The sequence below is a fragment of the Odocoileus virginianus genome, chromosome 3 (assembly GCF_023699985.2).
Source record: "Odocoileus virginianus isolate 20LAN1187 ecotype Illinois chromosome 3, Ovbor_1.2, whole genome shotgun sequence".
NCBI lineage: Eukaryota > Metazoa > Chordata > Mammalia > Artiodactyla > Cervidae > Odocoileus > Odocoileus virginianus.
Window position 1 is genome coordinate 18,401,266 of NC_069676.1, and position 23,265 is coordinate 18,424,530.

The 23,265-nt window shown below is 59.8% G+C and overlaps 1 protein-coding gene across 1 annotated transcript; it reads right to left on the reverse strand.

The window, feature by feature from the left end:
* Positions 1 to 2,432: 2,432 nt before the first annotated feature.
* On the reverse strand, positions 2,433 to 20,621 carry GNA11 (G protein subunit alpha 11). Its single transcript, XM_070465008.1, has 7 exons — positions 20,196 to 20,621; positions 10,568 to 10,752; positions 8,316 to 8,470; positions 7,456 to 7,584; positions 5,625 to 5,754; positions 5,390 to 5,543; positions 2,433 to 4,635 (listed from the first exon to the last, which is right to left on the reverse strand). Exons 1-7 carry the CDS (start codon positions 20,329 to 20,331, stop codon positions 4,445 to 4,447), a joined length of 1,080 nt encoding a protein of 359 aa, XP_070321109.1. The 5' UTR covers positions 20,332 to 20,621; the 3' UTR covers positions 2,433 to 4,444.
* Positions 20,622 to 23,265: the final 2,644 nt, after the last annotated feature.

A 23,265-nucleotide genomic window follows, 5' to 3' on the forward strand; every position in this document is an offset into this window, starting at 1 on the left:
CCCTCCCTCTCCCTTTATTAGCTGATGAATCACAGATTTGATTCCACTTCTACGGATGTATCCAAGGCAGGGTCTGCACCAGGTTCTTGTTACCCAAGTCTACCGCAGCGGGATTCACCACAGCCAAAGCACCCGGAACCCCTCCCTGGCCACCTGGGTGGTCCAAAGTTGGGTGGTCCAAAGATTTTCCGTCTTGAAAGCCTCCTGGTATTGTAGGGACCCTGCGTTTTCACTTTGCACCGGGCCGTGGCTAGTGCCTGGGTCCAGGGGCACCGCCTGCCGTTAGGGCAAGGGCCCAGTCGCTCAGTTTCCCTGTTGGAACGGGGATGCGGAGAACATTCCCGGCAGGTGCGCGTTGGAGCCCGCAGGTGGCGGGCTGGCGGGCGCGGAAAGCCGGCGAGCGGCACCTGCCGGCGGAGGAAGGCATGGCAGCCAGGTGCGACGGCCGCGTCTGCGGGCCCCCTCCCCGCCCCCACCTCCCAAATCCCACTCCTTTCCTCTGCCTCCATCCTGTCCTGCCTGGTCTAGAGCGGTCCCCTCCATCCAAGTTCCGGGTTCCGCCCTCATCCCCTGTCTCTCCTCCGCGCAATAGCCACCAGAGGGCGCGCCTGAGCACTGAGTCAGGCCCCGCCCCTCCTCTGCCCGCAGCCCTCCAGGGTCCCACCTCCCTCGATTCCTGGGTCAGGAAGTTCCCCTGGAAAAGGGATAGGCTTTTCCCCTGGAAAAGGAATACTCCAGTATTCCGGGGCTTCCCTGCTGGCTCAGACGGTAAAGAATCCACCTGCAATGTGGGAGACCTGGGTTCAATCCCGGGGTTGGGAAGATCCCCTGGAGAAGGACGCGGCATCCCACTCCAGTATTCTGGCCTGGAGAATCCCGTGGACAGGAGACTGGCGGGCTACAGTCCACGGGGTCGCAAAGAGTCGGACACACTGAGCAGCTAAGCCCAGCGCAGATCCCTTCACATCTTCCAGCAGGTTATTCATATGCCACCTTCTCAGAGAGGCCTTTCCTCAAGAGCCTGTCTGAAATGGCCACTGTTGCTCCCCATGCGTCTTTTCGCGGCTGTTTGTTCACAGATTGAGTCGTGGTGATAAATGCTGTTCTCCTCCCTGTATACGCAGTGTCCAGGACAGTGCCTGGCACACACAGGTCTTCAGGGCATTTCCATTCCGCTGATGAGTGAGTAAATAAAACTGGAGGACCTTGTGGAGAAGTGGGAACCGGGTGAACGGCTGGTGGGAACATGAAAATAAGGTAGCTGCTGTGGAAACAGTCTGGTGGTTCCTCAAATGGTTGACTGTAGCATCACGGTGTGACCCAGCAGTTCCACTTCTCTTTACACCCAGTAAAATGGAAAGCTGTCTTGAAGAGGTGCCTGCACACCGGTGTTCCCAGAGGCATGATTCACGGCAGCCAGAAGGCAGAAGTATGCCTAGTGTCCACTGACAGACAGATGATGGATAAACACAGTGTGGTCCGTCCACAGCATTGGAATGATTCAGCCTTAAAAAGGAAGGTTCCGACACCTGCTACATCATGAATGAACCTGGAGGACATGATGTTCAATGAGGGAAGCTATACACAGAAGGACAAAGTCTGATTCCACTAACAGATTCCTATAGATAGACTCCGTAGAAAATGTGGTGGTGGGGGGCCTGGGGCTGGGGAAGAGGTGGGGAGTTACTGCTTAACAGGGACGGACTTTCTGTTTAAAGTGACCGTTAGTGCTGGTGGTTGCACAACATTGTGAATGAAACCAATGTCACTGAATTGTACATTTAAACGTGGTGAAGAGGGGCTTACCAGGTAGCTTGGTAGTGAAGAATCTGCCTGCCAATACAGGAGATGCAGTTTCAATCCCTGGGTCAGGAAGATCCCCTAGAGGCGGAAATGGCAACCCACTCCAGTATTCTTGCCTGGAAAATCCCATGGACAGAGGAGCCTGGCGGGCTACAGTCTGTGGGGTTGCAGAGTCAACACACTGGGCATGCATGCACGACCTGACCTCATAACAAGACCTATTGCTAATGACCCACTGGAACACAAATAAAATCTGATTTAAAAAATTGTAAAGATGGTAAGTTGTATGTGTATTTACCACAGTATATGTATTTTTTTAATTTTTAAAGCAAAAAAAGACTGAGAGATAGGAAGATTACTGGTCCAACATCTTGGTTTACACAACTGGGTTAGGGGAGGAGCACATATTTCCAAGAGCATCCGTGACAGTGAATGGCCAGCTGGGCCCAGGGAAGGAGGCACACCCCAGGCAGCCAGGCTGTGGTTCCCCTGAGCTGAGACCCCAACCTGAAGGCGACAAGACTCCTCCCAGCCGCATGGGATCCGGTGACACCCTGGGGACCTCAGGGCTCCTCTGCTGCCCCCGCCCTCAGCCAGCAACAGGAAATAAGCCAGAGGGGGGCCACGTGTTTAGGAACAAAATTTATTCCAATTTAAAACAGAATTCATTTCAGGAGAAAGGTATGAAAAGTCAATTTCCACCAGCTCTCTCTGGATTAAGGGGTCAGGGCCCCAGTGCGGACGCACTGCCTGGACATGGGTGGCTCCAGCAGCCCCGCAAGGCCGGCACTGAGCTGACCACCCGCCCCTCAGCCCGCACGGAAGATACATGCATTTCAAATGACAAAAGGTTTAAAAACAGCATCTTTATATAATATTCTTTTTTAAATAGATTAAGGTTTAAATTGTCTGAAATCAGGATTGTTTAATATACAAGCAGGCGAGGTCGCCCCCGCCGGCCGCAGGGCTCCTCACGCCGCTGGGGCGTTGGCACTCGGAGGGCAGTTCTGCTGGGTGATGTGACATGGTGGGGGTGGGAGCTGGCACTCAGGGATGCGCCGCCGAGGTGAAGTTCACACTGGGGGCAAGGAGGGCCTGAACCCTGCCACCCCATTCTCCCGGCGCCAAAGTGGGGCCAAGTTGGCGGGGTCCCAGCGGGCCGGACGGGGAGGTTTGGCACTGCGGGGCCGGGCCTGCCCTGGGATATTGGCACGCTGACCTCTCGGGAAGTTAATACTCTGGGTGCACGTCGCCCACCCCACCTCCCCCTTGAGAGCCTGATCCAGTTCCCTGTGTGATGTGGGACCGCGGGAGCCCACCGCCAGCCGCACCACCAGTCCCCCAGGTACACATCAGGGTTAGGGTACAAACCCCACACGTGGACACATGGCACAAAAGAGGGCCGTTCCGGTGAAGACGCTAGGGGAGAACAGGCCAGGAAGTGTGCCCCCCGCCCCACCCGGGGTCCGCCGTTCAGGAATGCAGGGGTGGGGGTGGGCTGCAGTGGTAGGGGTGGAGCTGGTTTGCCTTCTCCCATCATTTCTCTGCAGGGATCCAAGGCCGCCCCAGTGCTCAGGTGCGCTGGGCAGGTGTGAGCCCCACCGGTGGGCCACTCTCCGCACCTTGGTGCAAGAAGCCAAGCACACAAAACCAATCACCGCAGCCCTTGGTCCATGCCTTCCCCCAGAAACAGGCCCTCTGGGAGATGCCTCTGTGCCTGGCCGTGGCCGTGGCCGTGACCAGGCTGAGGGCCCACCTCCGGCTGCCACAAGCCCGAGGTCTCGGTTCTGGGCAACGTGCAGGGCGGTGGGCACCGCCCCAACGGCCATGGACCTGCCAGGCTGACCCTCCCTCTCTCTCTGCCTCCCGGGGACAGACCTGAGAAGATTCTGAAAAAGTCCCCACTGCACACCCACTGTTCCCGAAATGGCTACAAAATACAACAAAATAGAGCCACTCTGGGTCCCTGTGGGCCCCTCGGTGTCGGGGTTGGTGTTGGAGCCCAGGAGCACTCCCAGGGGGAACACAGGTGCTGGAAGGCCCCCTCCCCCCAATCCTGCCCAGAGAACCTGACGCACCTGGGCTCCCACCCCCGGGCTCCCACCAAAGGCAGGACTGCCAGAGGCCCTGGGCTGCAGTTTTGTTTCCTCAAAAAAAAAAAAAAAAAAAAAGGTTAGGCACTTCCCAGGGCGGGCAGCGGGGGGCGCCACCCACCCCCACTTCTTGGAGTCCAGCGCAGAAATACAGCGACTGTGGTGAGGGTGTCAATAACTTAACACGGGAAGAAAGAGAAGCCCAGCCACTGCGTCTCCGCGGCTCCGAGATCAAGGGGAAACCGGCTGTGTCCTGTGACCCGGCGCCGCTGGTGCCGGGTCTCCTTTCTGCCTGTCTGCTGTGGGTTCTCTCTTTTTTTTTTTTATTTTTCCTTTTGTTTTTTTTTTTTTTAGAAAAAAGCAAGCCACAAGTCAAGGCCAGAAAAAGGCGGCCTCTGCCACTGACAAAGACGAGAAGGTGCACGAGGTGTGTAGGAAGAGAGGTGTACGTCCCCTGATAACTGTGAAATAAAAACCATTTGTTTAAAAATATGAAACCCCGACTCGTGGGGCGGCTGGCGACCGGCGGGCAGCTGGCGGAGTCCCGGTCACACCAGGTTGTACTCCTTCAGGTTGAGCTGCAGGATGGTGTCCTTGACAGCGGCGAAGACAAAACGGATGTTCTCTGTGTCGGTGGCGCAGGTGAAGTGAGAGTAGATGATCTTGTCACTGTCGGGGTTTAGGTCCACGAACATCTTCAGGATGAACTCCCGGGCGGCCTGCGCATCCCGCTGGGGGCCTGGTAGGGGCGGGGCGGGGCAGGGTGAGCCGCGGTGGGGGAGGCTCTGGGAAGAGGTCCCTGTCCTGGCCTGGGGTCAGCCCCACCTCACCTAACCCCTCACTCATCTCCACCTGCCTCCTCTCCCCACCTCCCTCACTCCTGCCTCACCTCTGTGGATTCAGCCCACAGCACACCCCACACTGAGGCATGTGTCAATAACGCAACTCCAGCTACATCCCTGGCCCCCACCCCACCCCCACCCCCACCCCCCAGAGCCTCCTGTGCTCACCCACCGCCCACCCCAGCCCGGAGCCCACACTTCTGGCCCTGCCCGGCCTCCTGGCTCCATAGGGAGCATCTCGGGGGACATGTCCTGGAACATCGGTGACGCTCCTTCCTTCCCCACCACTGGCCAAGGTGGGAGTGGTAGAGCCCTGCCCACTCCCCAGACCTCCAGGGATCTCCAGGTGGGAGATGGGGATGGTCCTGGGTTCACCTGCATCTCCAGTGCCCCCCACCTCCCAGTGCCCAGGCCTAGGGAGGGAGGGGCACACCAGCGAGCGGTGACCGCAGGGCACCCCTCCCACAGACGACACTCTCCTGGGGGATACCAAGGTCTCCCACCCTCCAGGGTCCCAGGAGGCACCCGTGAAGCTTAGCCACACTAACTGTGCTGCGGCCTCCCCATGGCCTCTGGAAGCACCCTCCCTGCGCTACAGACCAGGACACCTAGGCCCAGAGAGGGTGAGGGATGGCCGGCGTGGTGCCTCACCGTCGAACTCCGGGAAGTAGTCCACCAGGTGGGAGTGGAGGATCTTGTCCTCCAGCAGATCCTTCTTGTTGAGGAAGAGGATGACGGATGAGTTCTGGAACCAGGGGTAGGTGACGATGGTCCGGAACAGCGCCTTGCTCTCCTCCATGCGGTTCTGCAGGGAGGGTGGTAGGTTGGCATCAGGCCCCCCAAAAGGGCCTGTGGCCCCCATCACCAGGCTCAGTGCGGGCCTCACCTCATTGTCCGACTCCACCAGCACTTGGTCGTACTCACTAAGGGCCACAAGGAACATGATGGACGTCACGTTCTCAAAGCAGTGAATCCACTTCCTCCGCTCAGACCTCTGGCCCCCAACATCCACCATCCTGCACAGCGGGGCACACAGGCTCAGTACTGGGTTGCGGAAGACACTGCACCCCGCAGCAAACCCTGCCTCCCTCAGGATGGCTGCATCAGCCAGGGCCACGAGGACCCCGATGGCATCGGAGCCCGCCCCTCAGTCATCTGTCACAGGCAGCAGAGACATCAAGCACTGGAATTCCCAGCCACAGCAAGAGCCAGCCTGCTGCTTCTCTGCGGAGGCTCCGGGACACTGACACCAGCGGGGCAGGGCGAAGGCGAGCGTTGAGGCGGGGCAAGGGGACGGGGGCATGCTGTGACTGCTGACAGGTCTCTCTTCCTACTTTTGAGTTTCCTAAGTTTTCTATGATGAGGAACACTACTTTTAAAGTGGACAGTGAGAAGGATAGCGGCCTGAGAAGGTGGGGAAGGGCCGGGGGGCAGCTCCAGACAAAGGGCACAGCAGCTGCGGGGTGGGGGCCAAAATGAGGCGGCGTGAGGGACACCTGGGATGTGGGGTTTGGGAGGAGGCTCAGACAGGCCCCATCTGTGCCCTGCGGACCTCTGCCATCCCATACTCTATCAAGAATCTGAAAGAGACAAAAATGCTGAACTCTCACCAGAAAATGTACCCTCAGGCATGGGTAGGGTGATGCCTATAACTTCTGAGGGCCTGAGGGAATCATCAGGGGCTCTGATGGGTGAAAAAGGGTGAGGGGGGCAGGCAGGGGGCCCCCAGGCTCTCTCCCTGTCCCAGGAGCCTTTACCTGAGCAGTAGGGTCCCAGGGGGCAGAGTTGGCTCTCCAGCCAGAGGGCACCTCAAGGCTAACCTGACCTAGTCGGCTGGCACTTCCAGGCGCAGGGCAGCATCTGCCAGCATCTGTCTCTGGGCCCCCACCTGGGGTGGGCTCGCCCAGCAGAGGGGACCCTGTGAGGCGGGGGCGGGGAGGGAGGGCTCGCAGCCAGAGCAGAGCCCCCCACCCGGAGCCTGGGCCATGATTACAGTTGTACAGCCTCATCTGGGAGTGGGGTCCCTGCAGGCATCGCCGGTTAGGACACAGTTACCCCAGAGCAAGGCCCTGAACCCAGGGACTGGTGGTGTCACCGTAAGAGGGAAATGTGGGCACAGACACGGGAGGAGCCACATGACGACGACAGGGAGACAGAGTGATGCGGCTGTGAGCCAGGGAATGCCGCGGGCAGCCAGCGCCACCAGAGCCAGCAGGGATGGGACAGATGATGCCCAGGCCCTCGGGGGTCCCAGCCCTGCTGCCACCTGGACCCCAGACAGCTGGTCTGCAGAGCCGGGAGAAGACGCACTTCTACGGTTTAAGTTGCCCATCTGTGGTCATCATGTGCCCATCTTATGGCCGTCCCAGGAGACACACTTGGCTTTGCCGCTTGGCAGCTCTGGACAAGCTATGATCTCATGGAGTGGCAGGGCCTGTCCTCAGGGACAGCCCTGAGCCCACTCTGGCTGCACAGCCTGCAGGACAGGGTTGCTGAGGGGCCTTCAGGTCGCTACGCTGCCCAGAGCACCCCTGCTCTGGCCCGGATTCCAGACCCCCCACCCACCTGCAGGGACCCGCATCTTCCTCTATCTGAAGTCATGCTCCCCAGGCCACCTCCGTGCAGCTCCTGAACGCCATGAGGCCCTGGCTCCCTGGGAAACCTGGGGACAGCCCCAGATAACAACCCCTTGCTGGTACCCCCCGGGGCCCGGGCACCTGAAGATGATGTTTTCCAGGTCGAAGGGGTACTCGATGATGCCCGTGGTGGGCACGCGCACCCGCAGCACGTCCTGCTGGGTGGGCAGGTAGCCTGAGGTGGCAATGCGGTCCACGTCCGTCAGGTAGCTACAACACAGCAGGGGGGGGTGGGCTCAGGCCGGCAGTGAGGGGCCTCCCACCACCCCTGGGGTCCCTCCCCACTGCCCTGGGCCTCTGAGTGACTGGGAGGGGCTGAAGTAGCCCAAGTACCTGGGACAAGAATGGACAGGGACAAAATGAGGCTGCAGGGAAGGCGTGGGATAGAGCCCCATCGGCTCTGGGGGCCAGCTATCAGGGCTGGGGATGGAGCAGGGGTTCCAAGAGAGACTGTGGGCTGGAGGGGTAGCTTTTCAAAGCCAGACCTATTCCTTTGGAACAGTTTTAGCTACACAGCAAAAGGGGCAGAGACAACAAAAACCCTCGCAGATGCCCGCCTCCCTGGGTGAATCGTCCACATCCCAGCTGAAGAGCAGTGCGCAGACGGCGTCACCCAGCACCTTGTCCACTCCCCTCCCCTGGCCCCAGGCACTGCCCTAGCCCAACTCACTACCTGGTGAGGTCCGAGAGCTGGGACTCAAACCCCCATGCCATCTACACCCCCACCCCTCCTCCCCGGCCCCCAGCATGCCCTGGTCCCACTCACTACCTGGTGAGGTCCGAGAGCTGGGACTCACCAACCCCCCAACACCCCCACACCCCCTCTCTGGCCGTCAGCATGCCCCGGCCCCACTCACTGCCTGGTGAGGTCCAAGAGCTGGGACTCACACCCCCCACCCACACCCCCTCCCTGGCCCCCAGCACGCCCCAGCCCCACTCACTACTTGGCGGAGTCCGAGAGCTGGTACTCGCGCCGGCGGTCATAGCACTCCTGGATGCCGGGGTCGTTCCACAGGGTCTTGATGGCGCTCACGTACCGGTGCTCGAAGGTCGTCACCTTCTCCACGTCCACCTCCCGGATCAGGAGAGCGTTGGCCTGCAGGGGGAGGGGTAAGCAGGGGCAACACACAGCGCCAGTGACCAACTCAGAACCATCGACTTCCATTTCCCGTGAACACAAAGCAGAGCAAAGTGACAGGCAGTGACCGCTCCCCAGGGCCAGGTCCCCAAAGCAAAACTCAGGACAGAAGCAGCTCCCAGGAGCAGGAATGCCACATGCCTCAGTGCCCAGGTGCCCCAAAAGAGGGGACAGTAGGCTCTGAACAGGACGGAGGAACAAACACCACAGAGCTCCCACGTTCCCAGGTCACAGGAGAGGAAACCAAGGACAGAGAGCTGCTCTGACCTGGGAAGAATCTGCCCCGTTTCCAGGCACAGGGCTCTGGAAACCCTCAAGGTCTCTGAAGGGCTAGGTACTCTGTGTGCAGCTGGGACGGGGCTGGGGGCCAGAGCCACCCACCACAGACGGGAGGCTGGGTTCATCAAAGTGGCCCGATGACTCACGCCTCTAGGATGGAGCCTCCACACAGACCCTGGAGCACAGGGCTTGGAGACCCGCTCCTCAAGAACCGCTGCCCAGAGAGCCACACGTGTACACCACACACACATGTACACACTGGTGTGCACACACAACATGGGGCAGAAGGCGGTCAGGAGAGCCGCCCCCCCAGCCCTGTGCTCAGGGTGGTCCAGTCACACTCAGTTGAGTGGCTGGGGAGGAGACACAGTGGGGTAGACTCCAAACAGGGAGTGAGGAGGCCCCAGCCTGGGCTCTGGAACCCAAACCCTTGCCCTACCAGTTGTGGTACCCAGCCTCCAGATCCCCCTACAGCCATGTCCTTCAGCCCCTCCCACTTCTCAGCCTGGGCTTGGAGAAGCAATTCCAGCCCCAGAAAACCTGCCTGACCCTGGATGCACGGAGATCAGGGACCAGAGGTCTGTTCCTACAGCCACACTGTCCCTGCCATGGCTGACAGGTAAGCGAGTAGGCATGGCCTGTGCAGAGAAAGCTGCCATTTACAGAGACAGGCCTCTATCCGCTGATCCCTGTTCCAGACTCTGCTGAATTTCATGATCAAAGGTGGACTTGGAGGGGCCTCAAGTGGAAGCGATCTTACAAATCAGAGGGCAAGAGCCTCCAGCAGATCCCCACACTTGGCCCACAGCCAGGCCAGCCAGGCCCCCAACCCATCACTGGGCTTCTAGGGCCCCTGATGACAGCAGTCAAGGCAGGAAGATGCCAATATCTGGTGAACTAGCTGTCTGAAGCCTCAAAGTGAAGGGATTAATGTAAATAAACCCTATAAGACATATGTGGACTCTGGTGCCACTGTCAGCCTGGGCAACTCCTGGGGGTGAATGAGGAGCCCCTGAAAACAGATCCACAAAAGGAAAGCCAAGGGAGGTGGCCAGCAAGAGCCCACTGTGATGCACAACTAGGAGAACACCACTTGGACAGCAGGTGGGCAGCTGCTCCAGAGTGCAGACCAACAGGGACCCTGGACTGCACACTCCACTGCTGGGGACACACCCAGGAGAACAAGGATGCACACACCAACAGAAACTTGCTCACGAATGTCCTAGTGGCATGTCCGCAAGAGCTCATGTCCCTCGACGGCTGATGAATAAACAACTGTGGTCCCTCCACACACAGAGCATGACTCAGCCACAAAGAGAAGCCCTGACACTCACTACCATGTGGACGGACCCTGAGAACATGATGCTCAGTGAGAAAAGCATTCACACAACGATACACAGGGTGTGATTCCACCGATGGGAAACGTCCAGAACAGGTCAATCCACAGACACGGAGAGTGGGTTCCTGGTTGTCAAGGGCTGGGGCAGGAGGATGGGGGGGTGACTGCTGATGGGGACATGGTGTCTTTCTGGTATGGTAAGAATGTTTTGGAATTAGAGATGATGGTTGCACCACACCATGAATACGTTAAAAATGAGTGAAATGCACACTTTAAGTGGGTAACTTCATACGTAAATGTTCTCAACAAAGCTGTTACAAAAGAAAGTAAGAGGAAGTGCCACTCTCTGGGGTCCCAGAGGGCCCGATTCAGCAAGTGGAAGGCCTGCAGGACAGGCTGTGAACTGCGGCAGGATGTGCAGTGGCCCCCGGCCTCACCTTGTTCTGCTCGTACTTGTAGAGGATCTTCAGGGTTTCCATGGCGCGGATCATGGCCTGCATGGCGGTGAAGATGTTCTGGTACACCAGTTTGGTGAAGCCCCGCTTGTCCTCCTCTGAGTAGCCCGCCCCGTGGATGATGCGCATCTGCTTGATGAACGTGCTCTTCCCGCTCTCGCCCGTGCCTGCAAATGGCCCAGTGAGACCCCAGCCCTGTGTTCCCTGTGCCCGCCCATGGGGAGCCCCACCCAAGTGGAGGCGAGGCGGGGACACGCCTGGCCCGGCCCGCTGCTGCCCCTAGAATCAGGCGTCCTCCCCTGCACACCCACGTCTACACGGGAGCCAGGGAGCTGAGCCTCCAAGGAGGTCAGGACGACAATGTGGGCAGGGACAGGAGGGGGGTGGCAGCTGCACCTGCAGCGACTGGGGTCTGAATTCAACTCCGGCCGCAGCAGAGGAACCAAACGCTGGAACAGTGAAGTGCCTCTCCCACAGGCCACCGCCTGCTTAACTGCGGGTGGCTGCAGGTTCACTCCCAGGTCCCAAGCACCCTTGTCTGGCAGCGTCCCACCAATCCCTAGCTGCTCCTCTTCCACGACTTCCAACCAGAACAGCTTTCCTTCGGGGCCTGAGTTTGGCATCTGTGCACCTCAGGGAGGGGCACGAAGAGGCTCCAGCTCCGAGATCTGGGGATCAGAGTCAGCTGCAACCCCCCTGAAAGGGGCCCCGGGGGCCTCTTTGTCCTCCCCCTCCTCACCCAGTGCGCGGGGTGCCGGCGCCACCCCACCCGGCCCCACAGGCACCAGTGCTCCCCTCGCCGCCCTGTCACCTCTAAGCAACAAACCCATCTCCCCACTTTCATTCACCCCCAAATACAGCCACAGCAATTTTACATTTCAATGTGTCCAGGAATCTCTGTGATGCCTCCCAGGCAGAGCTGGAGACTGATCCCCTTTCCAACCCACAGAACCAGACCAAGGTCAGCCTGGCACTGCAAGACAGTCAGAGGAGGCACTGGGCTCCCTGGTCTCTCTGGGACTCTCTCAGGGGCCGGGGGTAGCTCCGCGGGGGCCCACACAGACAGGAGCCACGTGAGAGGCTCCCTGGTCTCTCTGGGACTCTCTCAGGAGCTGGGGGTAGCTCCGCGGGGGCCCACACAGACAGCAGCCACGTGAGGGGCCATGCCCGAACCCTCTCCTCAGAACCTGCCTATGGTTTTCAGCTACTAAATTACAGGGTGATTTTACTGCACAGCAGGAGAGAACGCTACATCCTAAGGATGCACCGCCTCAATCTGCCTGCTGCTGCTGCTAAGTCACTTCAGTCGTATCCGACTCTGTGTGACCCCACAGACATCAGCCCACCAGGCTCCCCCGTCCCTGGGATTCTCCAGGCAAGAGCCTCAATCCCTACGTGGTAACAAATGCAGGTCCCACTCACCCATGGACCGAAGGCCCAGGGCCCCCTTTTGGGGACTCAGAATCCCCAGACTCACCCACCTGCCCACCTGCCCAGCCTCATCCTCCTCACCCTGTCTGAGTGGCCTGCGCCCCCCACCCCGACTCGGGGGCCTGGGCTGCATGCTCCCCACACACTGTGGAGCTCACAGCCACCTGTGCCACGGGCAGGGGGCAGGAGCCCCCTTGCACTGGGACCTATCACCGTGCTGCGGGGGTCTCTCTCAGGTATCTGCTGCCCGCCTCCTTGCTCAGCGGGGTTCCTGGAGAAGAGACAGGTTCTGAGCGCCCTGCAGTGACCACGCTGTCCTGCAGCAGGAGGCCCTCCACCTGTGTTTGAGTAGCTGACTGCAGGAGGTCCCCTGGGAAGATCCGAGTCTCAAGCTGGACAAAGCAGGAGCCTCAGGTGGCCGCCCCTTCTAGGATATCCATCAAGGCCCTCGGTCCTTGGGTTTGTAATAAACAAACCCAACTCTGGTTCTGTCACCAAGTGGTGACTACCCCTATTCCACCCCTTCCCTTCCTATCTCTGCACAACACCAACCAGGGCCAGTCGCCCATTCCCACGAAGGCCCCCCAGTTCTGGAGCAGGAGGGGATGACCCCACACCTCCCTGAGAGATCCACGAACCCTCACTGCACAGGGTAGGGTGGGGATGGGCAGGAGGTGGTGGCACACAGGAGTACATGTCCAGCGCTGTCTCTCCTGGACCAGGGTCCTCCCAACACTGCTGCCATCGGGCTCATCGCAGGTTCTATGGGCCGTGGAGCAGTCTCCTTGCCCCCACCCTCTTGATGCCCCCACCCTCAGTGAAACCACCACGGATGTTCCCCGACAGGGCCCAAGGTCCTCTGGGGGCAGGATCACCAGAGTAAGAACCACTGGTTCTGATAAAATTCTACTGTAAAAAGACACATGCCCTGCTGGCCGTCTGGAAGGGTTTCTCACTGGAAACACCAGACGGTGGCCACTCAAGCCCAAGCCCTGCAGGCCGCAGGTCAGCTGAGGTGGAGAGGGGGGCCCCTGGTGTGGAGCCCCCTCAATTGCAGGACAAGCAAGTGAGCCACGTTGAGTGCGAGGGCGCCAGGAGACCAGAGAGAGCTGCCCCCGAGGCAGACACAGCCAGCATCTTCAGAACTGGCGCCAAAGGGGTGGGCAGCCCCCACAGCGCCCCCTAAGGGCGGTGCCAAGCACCAAGGGTCACACACACCAGCACACAGCCTGCACCCACAGCCAGGGACCGCGGGCAGGGAGTGACCACTAAGGAGCCCTGAATGCAGGCCAGAGAGCGGCCGGGAACAACGGGGACGGCTGAGGGCCCCACACAGACACCGCCCACGGGACACGCCCCAACGGAGAAATGCAAGATGGGCCCCAAGGAAGCTGGAAGCACAATCAACCCTGTAGACACGGGGGTCCTGGACAAGGCACGTGGCCCAAACCCTGCCAGCGCAGAGGAGCCGCTGTGAAGACAGAGTCGTGATCCAGGCCAGGAGCAAAAGGCACTGGTGAGGTGACAGGGTGAGATGGCCTCGATTGGCGATCATGTCACAATGCCTGCGCCAAGTCTTCATGTGTCCCCCCTTACACCACACAGCTCAGGGTGCATCTCAATTAAACCAGGTGGAACACAGCAAAAGGGACACCCCGGGAACAGAGTGCGACGTGGGATGGTCAGTGACCCCGTCCAGGCAGTGTCACTTTGCCAGGAAGAACAGAGAAAGGCAAGAGGGCGGGGGGAGGTGGTGGCCATAGAGGCCAGGCCCCCAGGGCCCCACCAGTGAAGGGTTGTGTCAGCCATGCTCGGGGCCAGCCCCTGCGGGAGCCTCCGCAGCAAGGCAGCAGTGCGAGGGGCAGGAGCCCACAGGCCTGAGCTTGGCCACAACTGTGCCCGGGAGGGGGAGACAGGAAAGGGTCTGGGTGTCCCCTCCAGACACCCGTCTCCTGGGCCAACTCAGCCCACGTGCTGCCAACAGCCAAGCCCCAGCGCACAGGACCCAACGTCTATCTGCGCAGAGAAGTCTCTGGGCACAAGGCCTGCCTGGCCCTCACAGCTGGACCCGTCTGCTGTGGCTGATGGCCAGGGGTCCCAGGCAGCTCCAGCTCACCCCAGCTCTTCGTCAGTCCCTCCAGAAGATCTGGTCACTTGTGCCCTTCAGCTCAAAACCCTTCAACGGCTGCCCGCAGGGGGAAGAGCAAGGCCCCACAAGCAAGACCGTGGAGAACCTGTGCTGGCCTCGTTCCAGCCCCACCCCCACACAGGGGATGCACAGGGCACCCACGGCCACAGCCCTCCTGTCCTGGCCATGCTCAGACCCCAGGCTTGCGTCTGTGGGTCCCTGGCCCCGCCAGCAGGACAGGCCCGACCTTGCATGAGGACTCGACCACCCATCGGGCAGCCCCCTGCCCAAACACTGCCCCAGCTCTGCACAGAAACCCCAATTCATGTTTTCCAAGAAGCACTCCAGCACCCCCAGCATCCCACCAGCTCAAGCCGGCTCCCTGAAAGCAGGGGTCTGCCTGCAGCCCTGCACCCCAGGCCCCAGCCCAGGCCTGGCCCACAGAAGGCACCACACAAATTTTCCCTGAATGAACCAAAAGAACTTGGCCCCACCCGTGGTCTCGGCTCTTTCACATGCCCCCCGACCCCCCCGACCCTGCCCTGGGTCCTCTGCATCCCCAGTGGTTACCCCAAGAACAGGTCAGCCCAGGCGAGGGAGGTCCTGGCTGTGGGGCCTGACAGGGTCAGCCTGATGCAGCGGGCCCAGAGCTCTGGGCGCTCAGCAGCATCACCAGCCGCCCAGGCAAGAGTGCCTGGAGAAGAGGAAGAAGAGCAGCCTGTCCTACGAGGGAGGCAGAAAGCCACAGTCTGTCTGCCAGGTCGGCCAAGATCTAAGACCTCGGATTAGGAGGAAGTGGGTCTGAGCCCGCAGCCGCCACTCTGATATGGGAAAGCTGGGGGCAGGGCTGGGGCCTGGAGGGCAGAAGGGAGGTGCTGGGCTGACCTCACCCAGGGCCTCTGGTGTGCAGCAGGTGGCCACCATCCAGCAAGAGAATATCAGTGTCAGAAGCTGGGGTTCAGGGCTGCTGCCTGGCCGTCCCTCACCCCTGGACATGGGCAGTGAAGCCAGGAAGCCCAGGACCACAGGAGCCCAGAAGCCCTGGTGAGAACACCACCGGATATCTGGGCTCCTGAAGACACAACCAGAAATCCTGTGTCAACAGGTCTAAGATCAAAGAAGGACTCCAATCGCATGCCAGGACAAAGAAAGCGCAGACTCCTCATATATGTAGTCGAGGACAGTGCCTGCACGCTCCCCTTGCCCCACTGGCCTATTCATTCATTCATTCACTGGTAGGTCTATCACCCCACCTCCCACTGGACAGGTGAGCAGGCTGAGGCACAAAGAGGTCACGCAGCTTCACTGAGGTCACACGGCTGCTAACTGTCAGACCTCAGCAGGCTCAGCGCTTCCAACTTCATGTCTGTCTGTCTCCCCATGGTCCGTGTGTCGGCCACCCAGGGAAGTGAGAGAATGCAGGAGCACCAGGGGGACACTCGCAGGGCCTTAAAGACACCACAGCAGTGGGTTCGAGGCAGACAAGGGCCAGAGGGAGGACGTGGGATGGGCCTCGGGACTCACCCCTTTATCTGCCTTCCACACGGTGGCTGCTAAGCCGGCAGAGCCTCGTCCTGTCCAGGTGGCTCCAGGCGCAGGACACCAGACCCCTCCGGGCCAACCCTACTCATCCCCACATGCTGGGTCCCAAAGGAGCCCTCCCTGAAGTCTGACTCTCAGGAGCCAGGAGACCTGCTGTGAGTCCCCCCACTCCGCCTACCCACTGAGGCTCAGGAGAGATGGGGTGACCACCTCCCATTCAAACTTCCCCCTCCTCGGCCTCCGTGAGGGCTCTGACCTTCCAGCTCTGGGCCTGATCAAGGTCCATGAGCAAACCTCTATGGTGGGGGCTGGGATCAGAACAGGACCTGGCTCTGAGGGCCAAGCTCCAGAGACCTCACTGAGGGACAGGGAGGCCTGCATAGCGGCAGCGGGACACCAGCCAGTGCAACACTGTGAGTGGAAATGGGCGAGGAGGGTGCTTCCCATCTGACATATCACTCCACCTGACCCATGCCACCCATAGCCCTGGAATCAGTGGGACGCTGTCTTTTCACAGAAGAGAAATGGAGACTCAGGATGCACCAGGGACCAAAACCCCCTCCCAGCGGAACTTGGACAAAGCATCAGGTAAGAAGGAGACAGCACCTAACACTGGCTAAGCACCACTGTGCACCAAACACCTCGCAGGCATCACAGCCTTAACCCCCAACAGACAGCGCTACGGCAGGAGGCCCTCCATGCCCACTCGCAGGAGGCCTCAGGCAGGTAGGAACTGTGGGCTGTCCTGAGCCACCGTCTGTCCATGCCCCGGAGCAGAGGGCCACCGGCACTGGCAACAGGCCTCTGAGCAGGAAGCCTCACACACAGGAGAGATGCGAGGATGCCCAAGTTGGGGCACCCAGTCATCCCCATTCCACCTGCCTGGAGGAACTGTGTTCAACTGAGCAGAGTCACCCAGCAAACGTCTCAGAGGTTTGCAGGGCTCTGTGCTGGCTGAGGGGTGGCGGCGCCTAGAGGGGGCACGTCATGAGGGGAACAATGGGGACACCTTGGCAGTGACTGGCCAGGTGCCCTGCAGAGGAGAGGCCGCGGCCACCTGGGAGACAGAGGGGCCAGGGCATGGGGCACAAACTCCTGCAGCCGGCAAGCCTGAGGCCGGGGTCCCAGTGCTGAGTAGCTGGAGTTCCACCAGAAAAATACCCCTGCACGTGGGCACCCCCAAAGCCCACGGAGACGCCACGGACACCATGGTGCCCACCACGGACACCAGGCCAACAGGCCCATGGCTCCCTGTCCTGATAGGAGAGGAGCCCTGCGAGGACCAGACACACCACTGCCCTGGGCTCCGCACACACGTCCAGGCTCAGCCCAGACCAGACCCACCCACCTAGGGCTGGACTTTGCCCCCAAGACCACGTGGGGCAGAAGAGGGACAAGTGGGCTCCCCTCCCTCCTGCCAGGGGTCCCCACTGCAGCCGCTTCCAAACGCCCAGCCCCCAGCTCCGGAGCAGCAGTGACCACGACCTGCAGGGAGCAGGGCTCCACCACAAAAATCAGAAAGTGAAACCTCCTACGGTTAAACATCCAAATGGACCACTTCCTCGGGGCTCTCAGCAGCTCAGCCGAGGCTCCTGGAGACTGGGACGCATCTGTGTACAGGAGTCAGGGCCCAGGGACAAACCTGGAGACAGTCTGGGGGCCCTGGGAAGGGAGAGTCCCTCCCTCCCACGCAGCACACAGGACATAGAGGGAGAGGCGTCCTGAACATGGGTCCGGGCTCCCGCACCTCCAGGGACGGCGCCTACCTAGCTCTTAAGCCCCTAAAACACACTCTGGGGTGCGTTGTGAGAGAGGGCCACAAGGGGTGGCCCAGAGGCCCCAGAGGCGTCCAGCTCTCAGGGTCCATGGAGGACACGCAAGGCCACCGCCAACTGCCACGGCCACGTTCCACTCGTGCCTCAAAGCGGGGCAGGCACACCCTTCCCGCTGGGGCCACCACACCCCAGGCCGGATTCCGGGCCTTTCCACCACCGCCGACCGGACAGGAAGCCTGTGGAACTGACCGCCCTGCTTTATTTAGAAATCCCCGAGCCGCTCTGTTGCTCAGCTCCCAGAGCGGCGCTTCCCGTGGCAGGCCTCAGCTCTCTAGGGAAACCTGCTCTGAGGAGCAGAAATCTGCCCTAAGGGGTCTCTTCCATGGGTCTCCGTACTTGCCCCAAGAGGGGTCCCAGGAAGTGAAAGCTGGCCAGGCTGCCTGGGAACCCCGCCAGAAGCTTCTACCTGGGCTTGGGGTCTCTCATGCAAAGCAGGAGAGCGACGCTGAGCCATGGGGCCCTTGGTCTACCCTCGCAGTGTCCCCCCCACCTGGGGGTCACCTGTTCCCCACCACAGACCACTGTCCACAAGGATGCAGCCAGGAGTAACGAGACAAACCAAACTGAATCATCACCCACATTCACAGACATACTGAGTGTTGAGTGCAAGCATATATGTGGCTTTGGACCATACAAACAAGAACAGTCACTTTTTAAGCATCCAGACACATGACAAAACAACCTACACCGATCACCACCGGCTCTGTCACACACACTGTACTCTGTGTACTGACACAGTGCAGAGCTGATTCCAATAACACAAATGGGGGTGACCCTGCTCTTCGGGGACACGGGGCCACAACCAGGGACGTCTGTGGTTGTCAGGACCTGGGGGGCTCCTGGTGTCGAGTGGGCGGGGCTGCTGTTCAGCATCACCACCCCCCACCCCACCCCTCGCAGCACGTTCCCTGGACTTCTGCCCCGCATTTACAGCCGCCCTCCTGGGGTCATTAACCTTCACCTCGGACCTGCAAGCACTCATCTTCCTATCTGCCCCCGTGCCTAGGACTTAACAGCTTCCTGGGCGGGTGCAGACACCCCGTCCTGACCCTGGACACACTCTGATCCGCTGCCAGGCTCCTTGGCCCAAGCCCAGCGAGGGTGCAGGAGTATAGGCCGCCAACCCACATCCTGGAACCCCAGGTCAGTTCAGAGCATGGGTGCGCCCAGGGCAGGCGGAAGCTCACGCAGCCCCCAAGTAAGGCCCTCTGCCTGGTAACATTAATGTGCCGTAACTTCCAAACCTCTGAATAAAGTCTAGCCCTACTGACAAAAGCCAGCTGGCACCATGCTGTCCTCACAGGTGCCACTTCTTACCCTTGACTGCGGAGGTAAGTCCTCCAACAGCCCTTATTTGGGGTGACAACACTGTGCCAACCGCCAGGCCGACCGGCTCCCTGCAACAGGTGAGCCGTGGGGAGACGGAGACTGGGAGAGGAGTCTCCCTCAGGATGGGGAGGAGGACCTAGGCTCCCACTAGGACTAAGGAGAGGGGTCAAGGAGTCGGCCAGTTCTGAAAAGCTGCCCAGGTTCCTTCAGGGCTCCACCCACCCCAGCCCCAAGAAGAGAGGAAAGGCTGTCTTCTCCCCCACGGGCTATACTCCACTGGGAAAGGAAGGGATACAGGTCTTCCCGGCAGAGGGAAGGGAGGTGGGAACCCACCTGAGAGAAAGGGGGAGGGGATGGTGGTGTGTGTGTGTGTGGAGGGGGGACAGGCCCTGTGTGCAGGGAACAGGGCTCCACCTGGTGGGAAGAGTCGAGAAGGGATCCCAGGAAGCAAGGGTGCGTCTGATGGATTACAGCCCAAAGGTCTGGTCCCAAACAGATGCTAGGGTCAGCCAAGGGGCACACCTGGCAGGGTAGGGACAGGGGCCAGCCCAGTGCAGGGAGGGGGCTGGTCTCACGAGAAGGGGCAGAGGGCAGACCCTCGAGGGTTCTGGGGGCCGGACCTGGAAGCAGAAGCTGTCCCTGCAGAGATTGGGGGTGGACAGCCAAGACAAAACTGATCCCAAAGGGCCCAAGGGACCCCAGCTGGGCAGCTGAGGCAGGGGCTGGCCCTGCAGGGACTGGGGACCTGCCATGGGCAGCGCTGGCACGGGGACACTCCGAGGGTCCAGGGCGTTGATGTGGACACGAGAGGCAGAGGCAGGACCCTCTGACGTCAGGGGCTCAACTAGACAGCACATGTGACAAGGATGGGGTGGCCCAGAGACAGACAGCACAGGTAAGCAGGGTCTGACCCCAGACTCGGGCCCTGCAGCAGACAACACAGGTGGGTAGGCGCTGACGCCAGGCCCGGACCCGCAGCAGAAAGCACAGGTGGGTAGGCGCTGACCCCAGACCCGGCCCATAGCAGACAGCACAGGTGAATAGGCACTGACCCCAGATCCGGGATCGCAGCGGACAGCACAGGTGGCCAGGCGATGACCCCAGACCCGGGCCCGCAGCAGAAAGCACAGGTGGGTGGGCGCTGACCCCAGACCTGGGCCCGCAGCGGACAGCACAGGCAGGTAGGGGCCGACCCCAGACCCGGGCCCTGCAGAGGACAGCACAGGTGGGTAGGCGCTGACCCAGCGGGGGTCGACCCCGCCCTAGACAGCACGCAGGGCCGCCCCGCCCGCCCGCCTGCACGCGCATAGCCGGCCGGGACCCCGCAGGCCCCGGCCCCACTCACCGAGCAGCAGCAGCTTGAGCTCACGCCGGGCGTCGCGCTTGTCCCGCCGCAGCTGCTTCTCGATCTCGGCGTTGATCCGCTTGGACTCCTTCACCTCATCGCTCAGGCAACACGCCATCATGGACTCCAGAGTCATCGTCCCGGCCCCGGCCGCTCGCCGGCCGCCCCCGCCGCCGCCCCCCGGCCGGCCCGGCCCTGGTCCCGAGCCGCCCCGGCCGCGCCCGCCCGGCCCTCGGCGCTCGGCCCCCGGGCCGGCGGTCCGCCTCGGCCGCCTCCGAGCGCCGGTCCCCTTCGGCCGCTGGTCCCGCCCGGGCGCCCTTCCACCCGCGCCGCCACCGCCACTGCCGCCGCCGCCGCCGCCGCCAACCGCAGCCGCCGCGACCGAGCGACAGCGCCTCACAACCTAACCCGCCAGCGGACAGCGCCGACGGGCGGCCGGTGCGGCCAATGGGAGTGGGCGGCGGCCCGCGCGCCCGCCGCGGAGGTGGGACTAGCGGTCGGGCTGGGCGGGGCGTCACGCGGGCGGGGAGAGGCGGGGCGAGGCGGGCGCGCCCGCGGGTTAGGTTGCGCCGACGTGGGAAGGGGGACGCGCACCCGGGAGCTGGGCGGGGCCGCCCGGGATTCTGGGAATGTGGAGGACTCGGCTTGGCCGACTCGGCTGGCCGGATCATCTGCGCTCGGCTCCGCTCGGCCCCGCTCCGACCGGCGGCCAGCTGTGCCCGGGAGCGGGGGGCTCCGACCCATTGCTTCGGTCGCAGGGCTGAGCGACCCAGACCCCACTCTCGGATACCAGCCCTCACGGCCTCCCGGGGCGCCCTGGCATTGCCTGACCGGAAACAAAACTTCCTCTCATCAGTTCTTGGAACAAGCACTAATGGAACGCCTCCCGTATACCAGGCTTGGGCTTAGCATTAATACAGAGCCTGCTAATATGCCAGATATGGAGCGAGCATTAATGGAGTACCCGCTGTATACTAGGCATTTACCAGCCATTTATGCAGTACCTACTGTATACCAGGCATGGACCAGCTTTTCATGTAGTGTCTACTGTGTAGCTTGCTGCAGTCCATGGGGTCGCAAAAAGCCAGACAAGACTGAACAGCAACTGTGTAACTAAGGATTACCAGGCAGAAAACAGTGTGATGCCTACTATAAGCTAGGCACACACCATGCATTAATGCAACACTTGCTGTGTATCAGGCATTAGTGAGTTGCATGCTGTATTCCAGACAATTCCAGGGAGCAAGCATTAATGAAGCACCTACTGTAAACCAAGTACTGCAGGATTGATTTTTATGGGAGCATTGCCACACCCATTCATTTATGGAGGTTGGCAGCTTTCACCCTGCACCAGGGCAGAGTTGAGTTTTTGCAGCATCACTAAAATATTTACTATCTGGTATCTTTGGAAAAGAGACCTAGGACGGGGTCTAAACTCACAGTAGGTGCACAACCCATGTTTTTTTTAGCTTATTTATTCTCATTTATTGAACATCTACTATGTATCAGGCTAATAGGTAATTAGAAAGAAAAAAAGGATGTGAATAAATTGAAAAATAAAATAATGAGAATCAAATTAAATATGACATTGCTGTCAGCAACAGGGATCTGGAAATCACCCAAATGGGAAAGACATAGTTAAAGCATCAGATAGAAAAATTCACTCTTGGAATTGTTAAAAAAAAATTCATAAACAAACAAAAATACGATAAATAAAGACACTGGCAGCTCTCACATGTTTTTCATCTGACAGAGTTTCTTTTTTTCTTAACAATATTCAGCAAACAATTGGCATTCAGTTAGGACTACTAACTGATCAATGCAAATGAACTCCCTCAAAACTGGGTGCTACACTGCAACTGCTTCTCAAATGCTACCTTTACTCTAAGGTGGCTGCGCCAGTGTGTCTCACCCTCCTATAGGTTTTTGTTTGTTTGGCTGCACCAGGTCTTAGTTGCAGCAAGTGAGATGTTCAGTCTTCATCAAAGCATGCAGGTTTTTAAGTTGCGGTGTGCAGGATCGTCTCCATTTTTTTTTTTTTTTTTTTTTAGTTGAGGCATGCAAACTCTTAGTTGTAGCATGTGGGATCTAGTTCCCTGACCAGGGATCAAAATCACAACCCCCTGCATTGGGAGCTCAGAACCTTAGTAACTTGAGCATCAGGGAAGTCCCGCTAGAGGTTTTTAAGGTTAGTTTCAAAAAGGGACTTATTTTCACTGCCATATATGCATATTAGGATATGCCTTTTTGTAAGGTTTGCTCTTATTTGGTTTCACCCTGTATCCCCCTTGGGCTTCCCCGGAGGCTCAGGCGGTAAAGAATTCACCTGCAATGCAGGAGACCCAGGTTTGATCCCTGGGTTGGGAAGATCCCCTGGAGAAGGGAACGGCTACCCACTCCAGTATTCTTGCCTGGGAAATCCCATGAACACAGGAACCTGGAGGGCCATCCCACTGCATATCATAATGTAATGTAAAATCGTAGCCATTTTTGATCCATGTGTTTTGAATGATTGAAAAGGGGAGGGGGGAACGCCCGAAGTGGAGACCTATCTCAGAAATGAGGAACCCGAGGTACCCTTCTGCATGGTTCCCTGATGAGGACACCTGACCCAGCCCTGACCTGGCCAGAACCCCCACTCTCTCCCCCTACCTGGCCCTGCCCAGATCCCATCACACACCTTCCAAGCTGTACCTTGACGCACTGGGCTCGCCTGTCTTGAGATAATGGGAGAGAGGAAGGTCAAAGTCTCCATTTATTAGTTGATTGGGACTGAGGAAAGGTTGATTCTTTGAGATGTTCATCTTGGAGGCACCCCTGCTGGACACGCAGCGAGGGTAGGGGCCCCCAGGGTACCCCCTCATCCCCGAAATAGAGGAAAGCTCCACTTGAACAAAGACCCAACAACCAGGGAACCCGAACAAAAACTTGGTTCCAGGCGCCTTGGCTCCATTGTCCCCTCCTCCAGGGAAGGCAGTTGGGCCAGGCCTTCCCTGATCACACTTTCCAATGCCATCCCCCCCCAGCACCACTCTGCTGGGCTCCCTAGAACCCTTCTCCCAGGTGAAAT

What these genes read in the sequence shown, in the direction of transcription:
- GNA11 (XM_070465008.1), bottom strand. Translation starts at nt 20,331, where the DNA reads ATGACTCTGGAGTCCATGATGGCGTGTTGCCTGAGCGATGAGGTGAAG. An exon ending in CTGGAAAACATCATCTTCAG is followed by an intron (nt 5,755 to 7,455) that starts GTGCCCGGGCCC and finishes CCCGCTGTGCAG; the next exon opens with GATGGTGGATGTTGGGGGCC. An exon ending in CTACTTCCCGGAGTTCGACG is followed by an intron (nt 4,636 to 5,389) that starts GTGAGGCACCAC and finishes CGCCCCTACCAG; the next exon opens with GCCCCCAGCGGGATGCGCAG.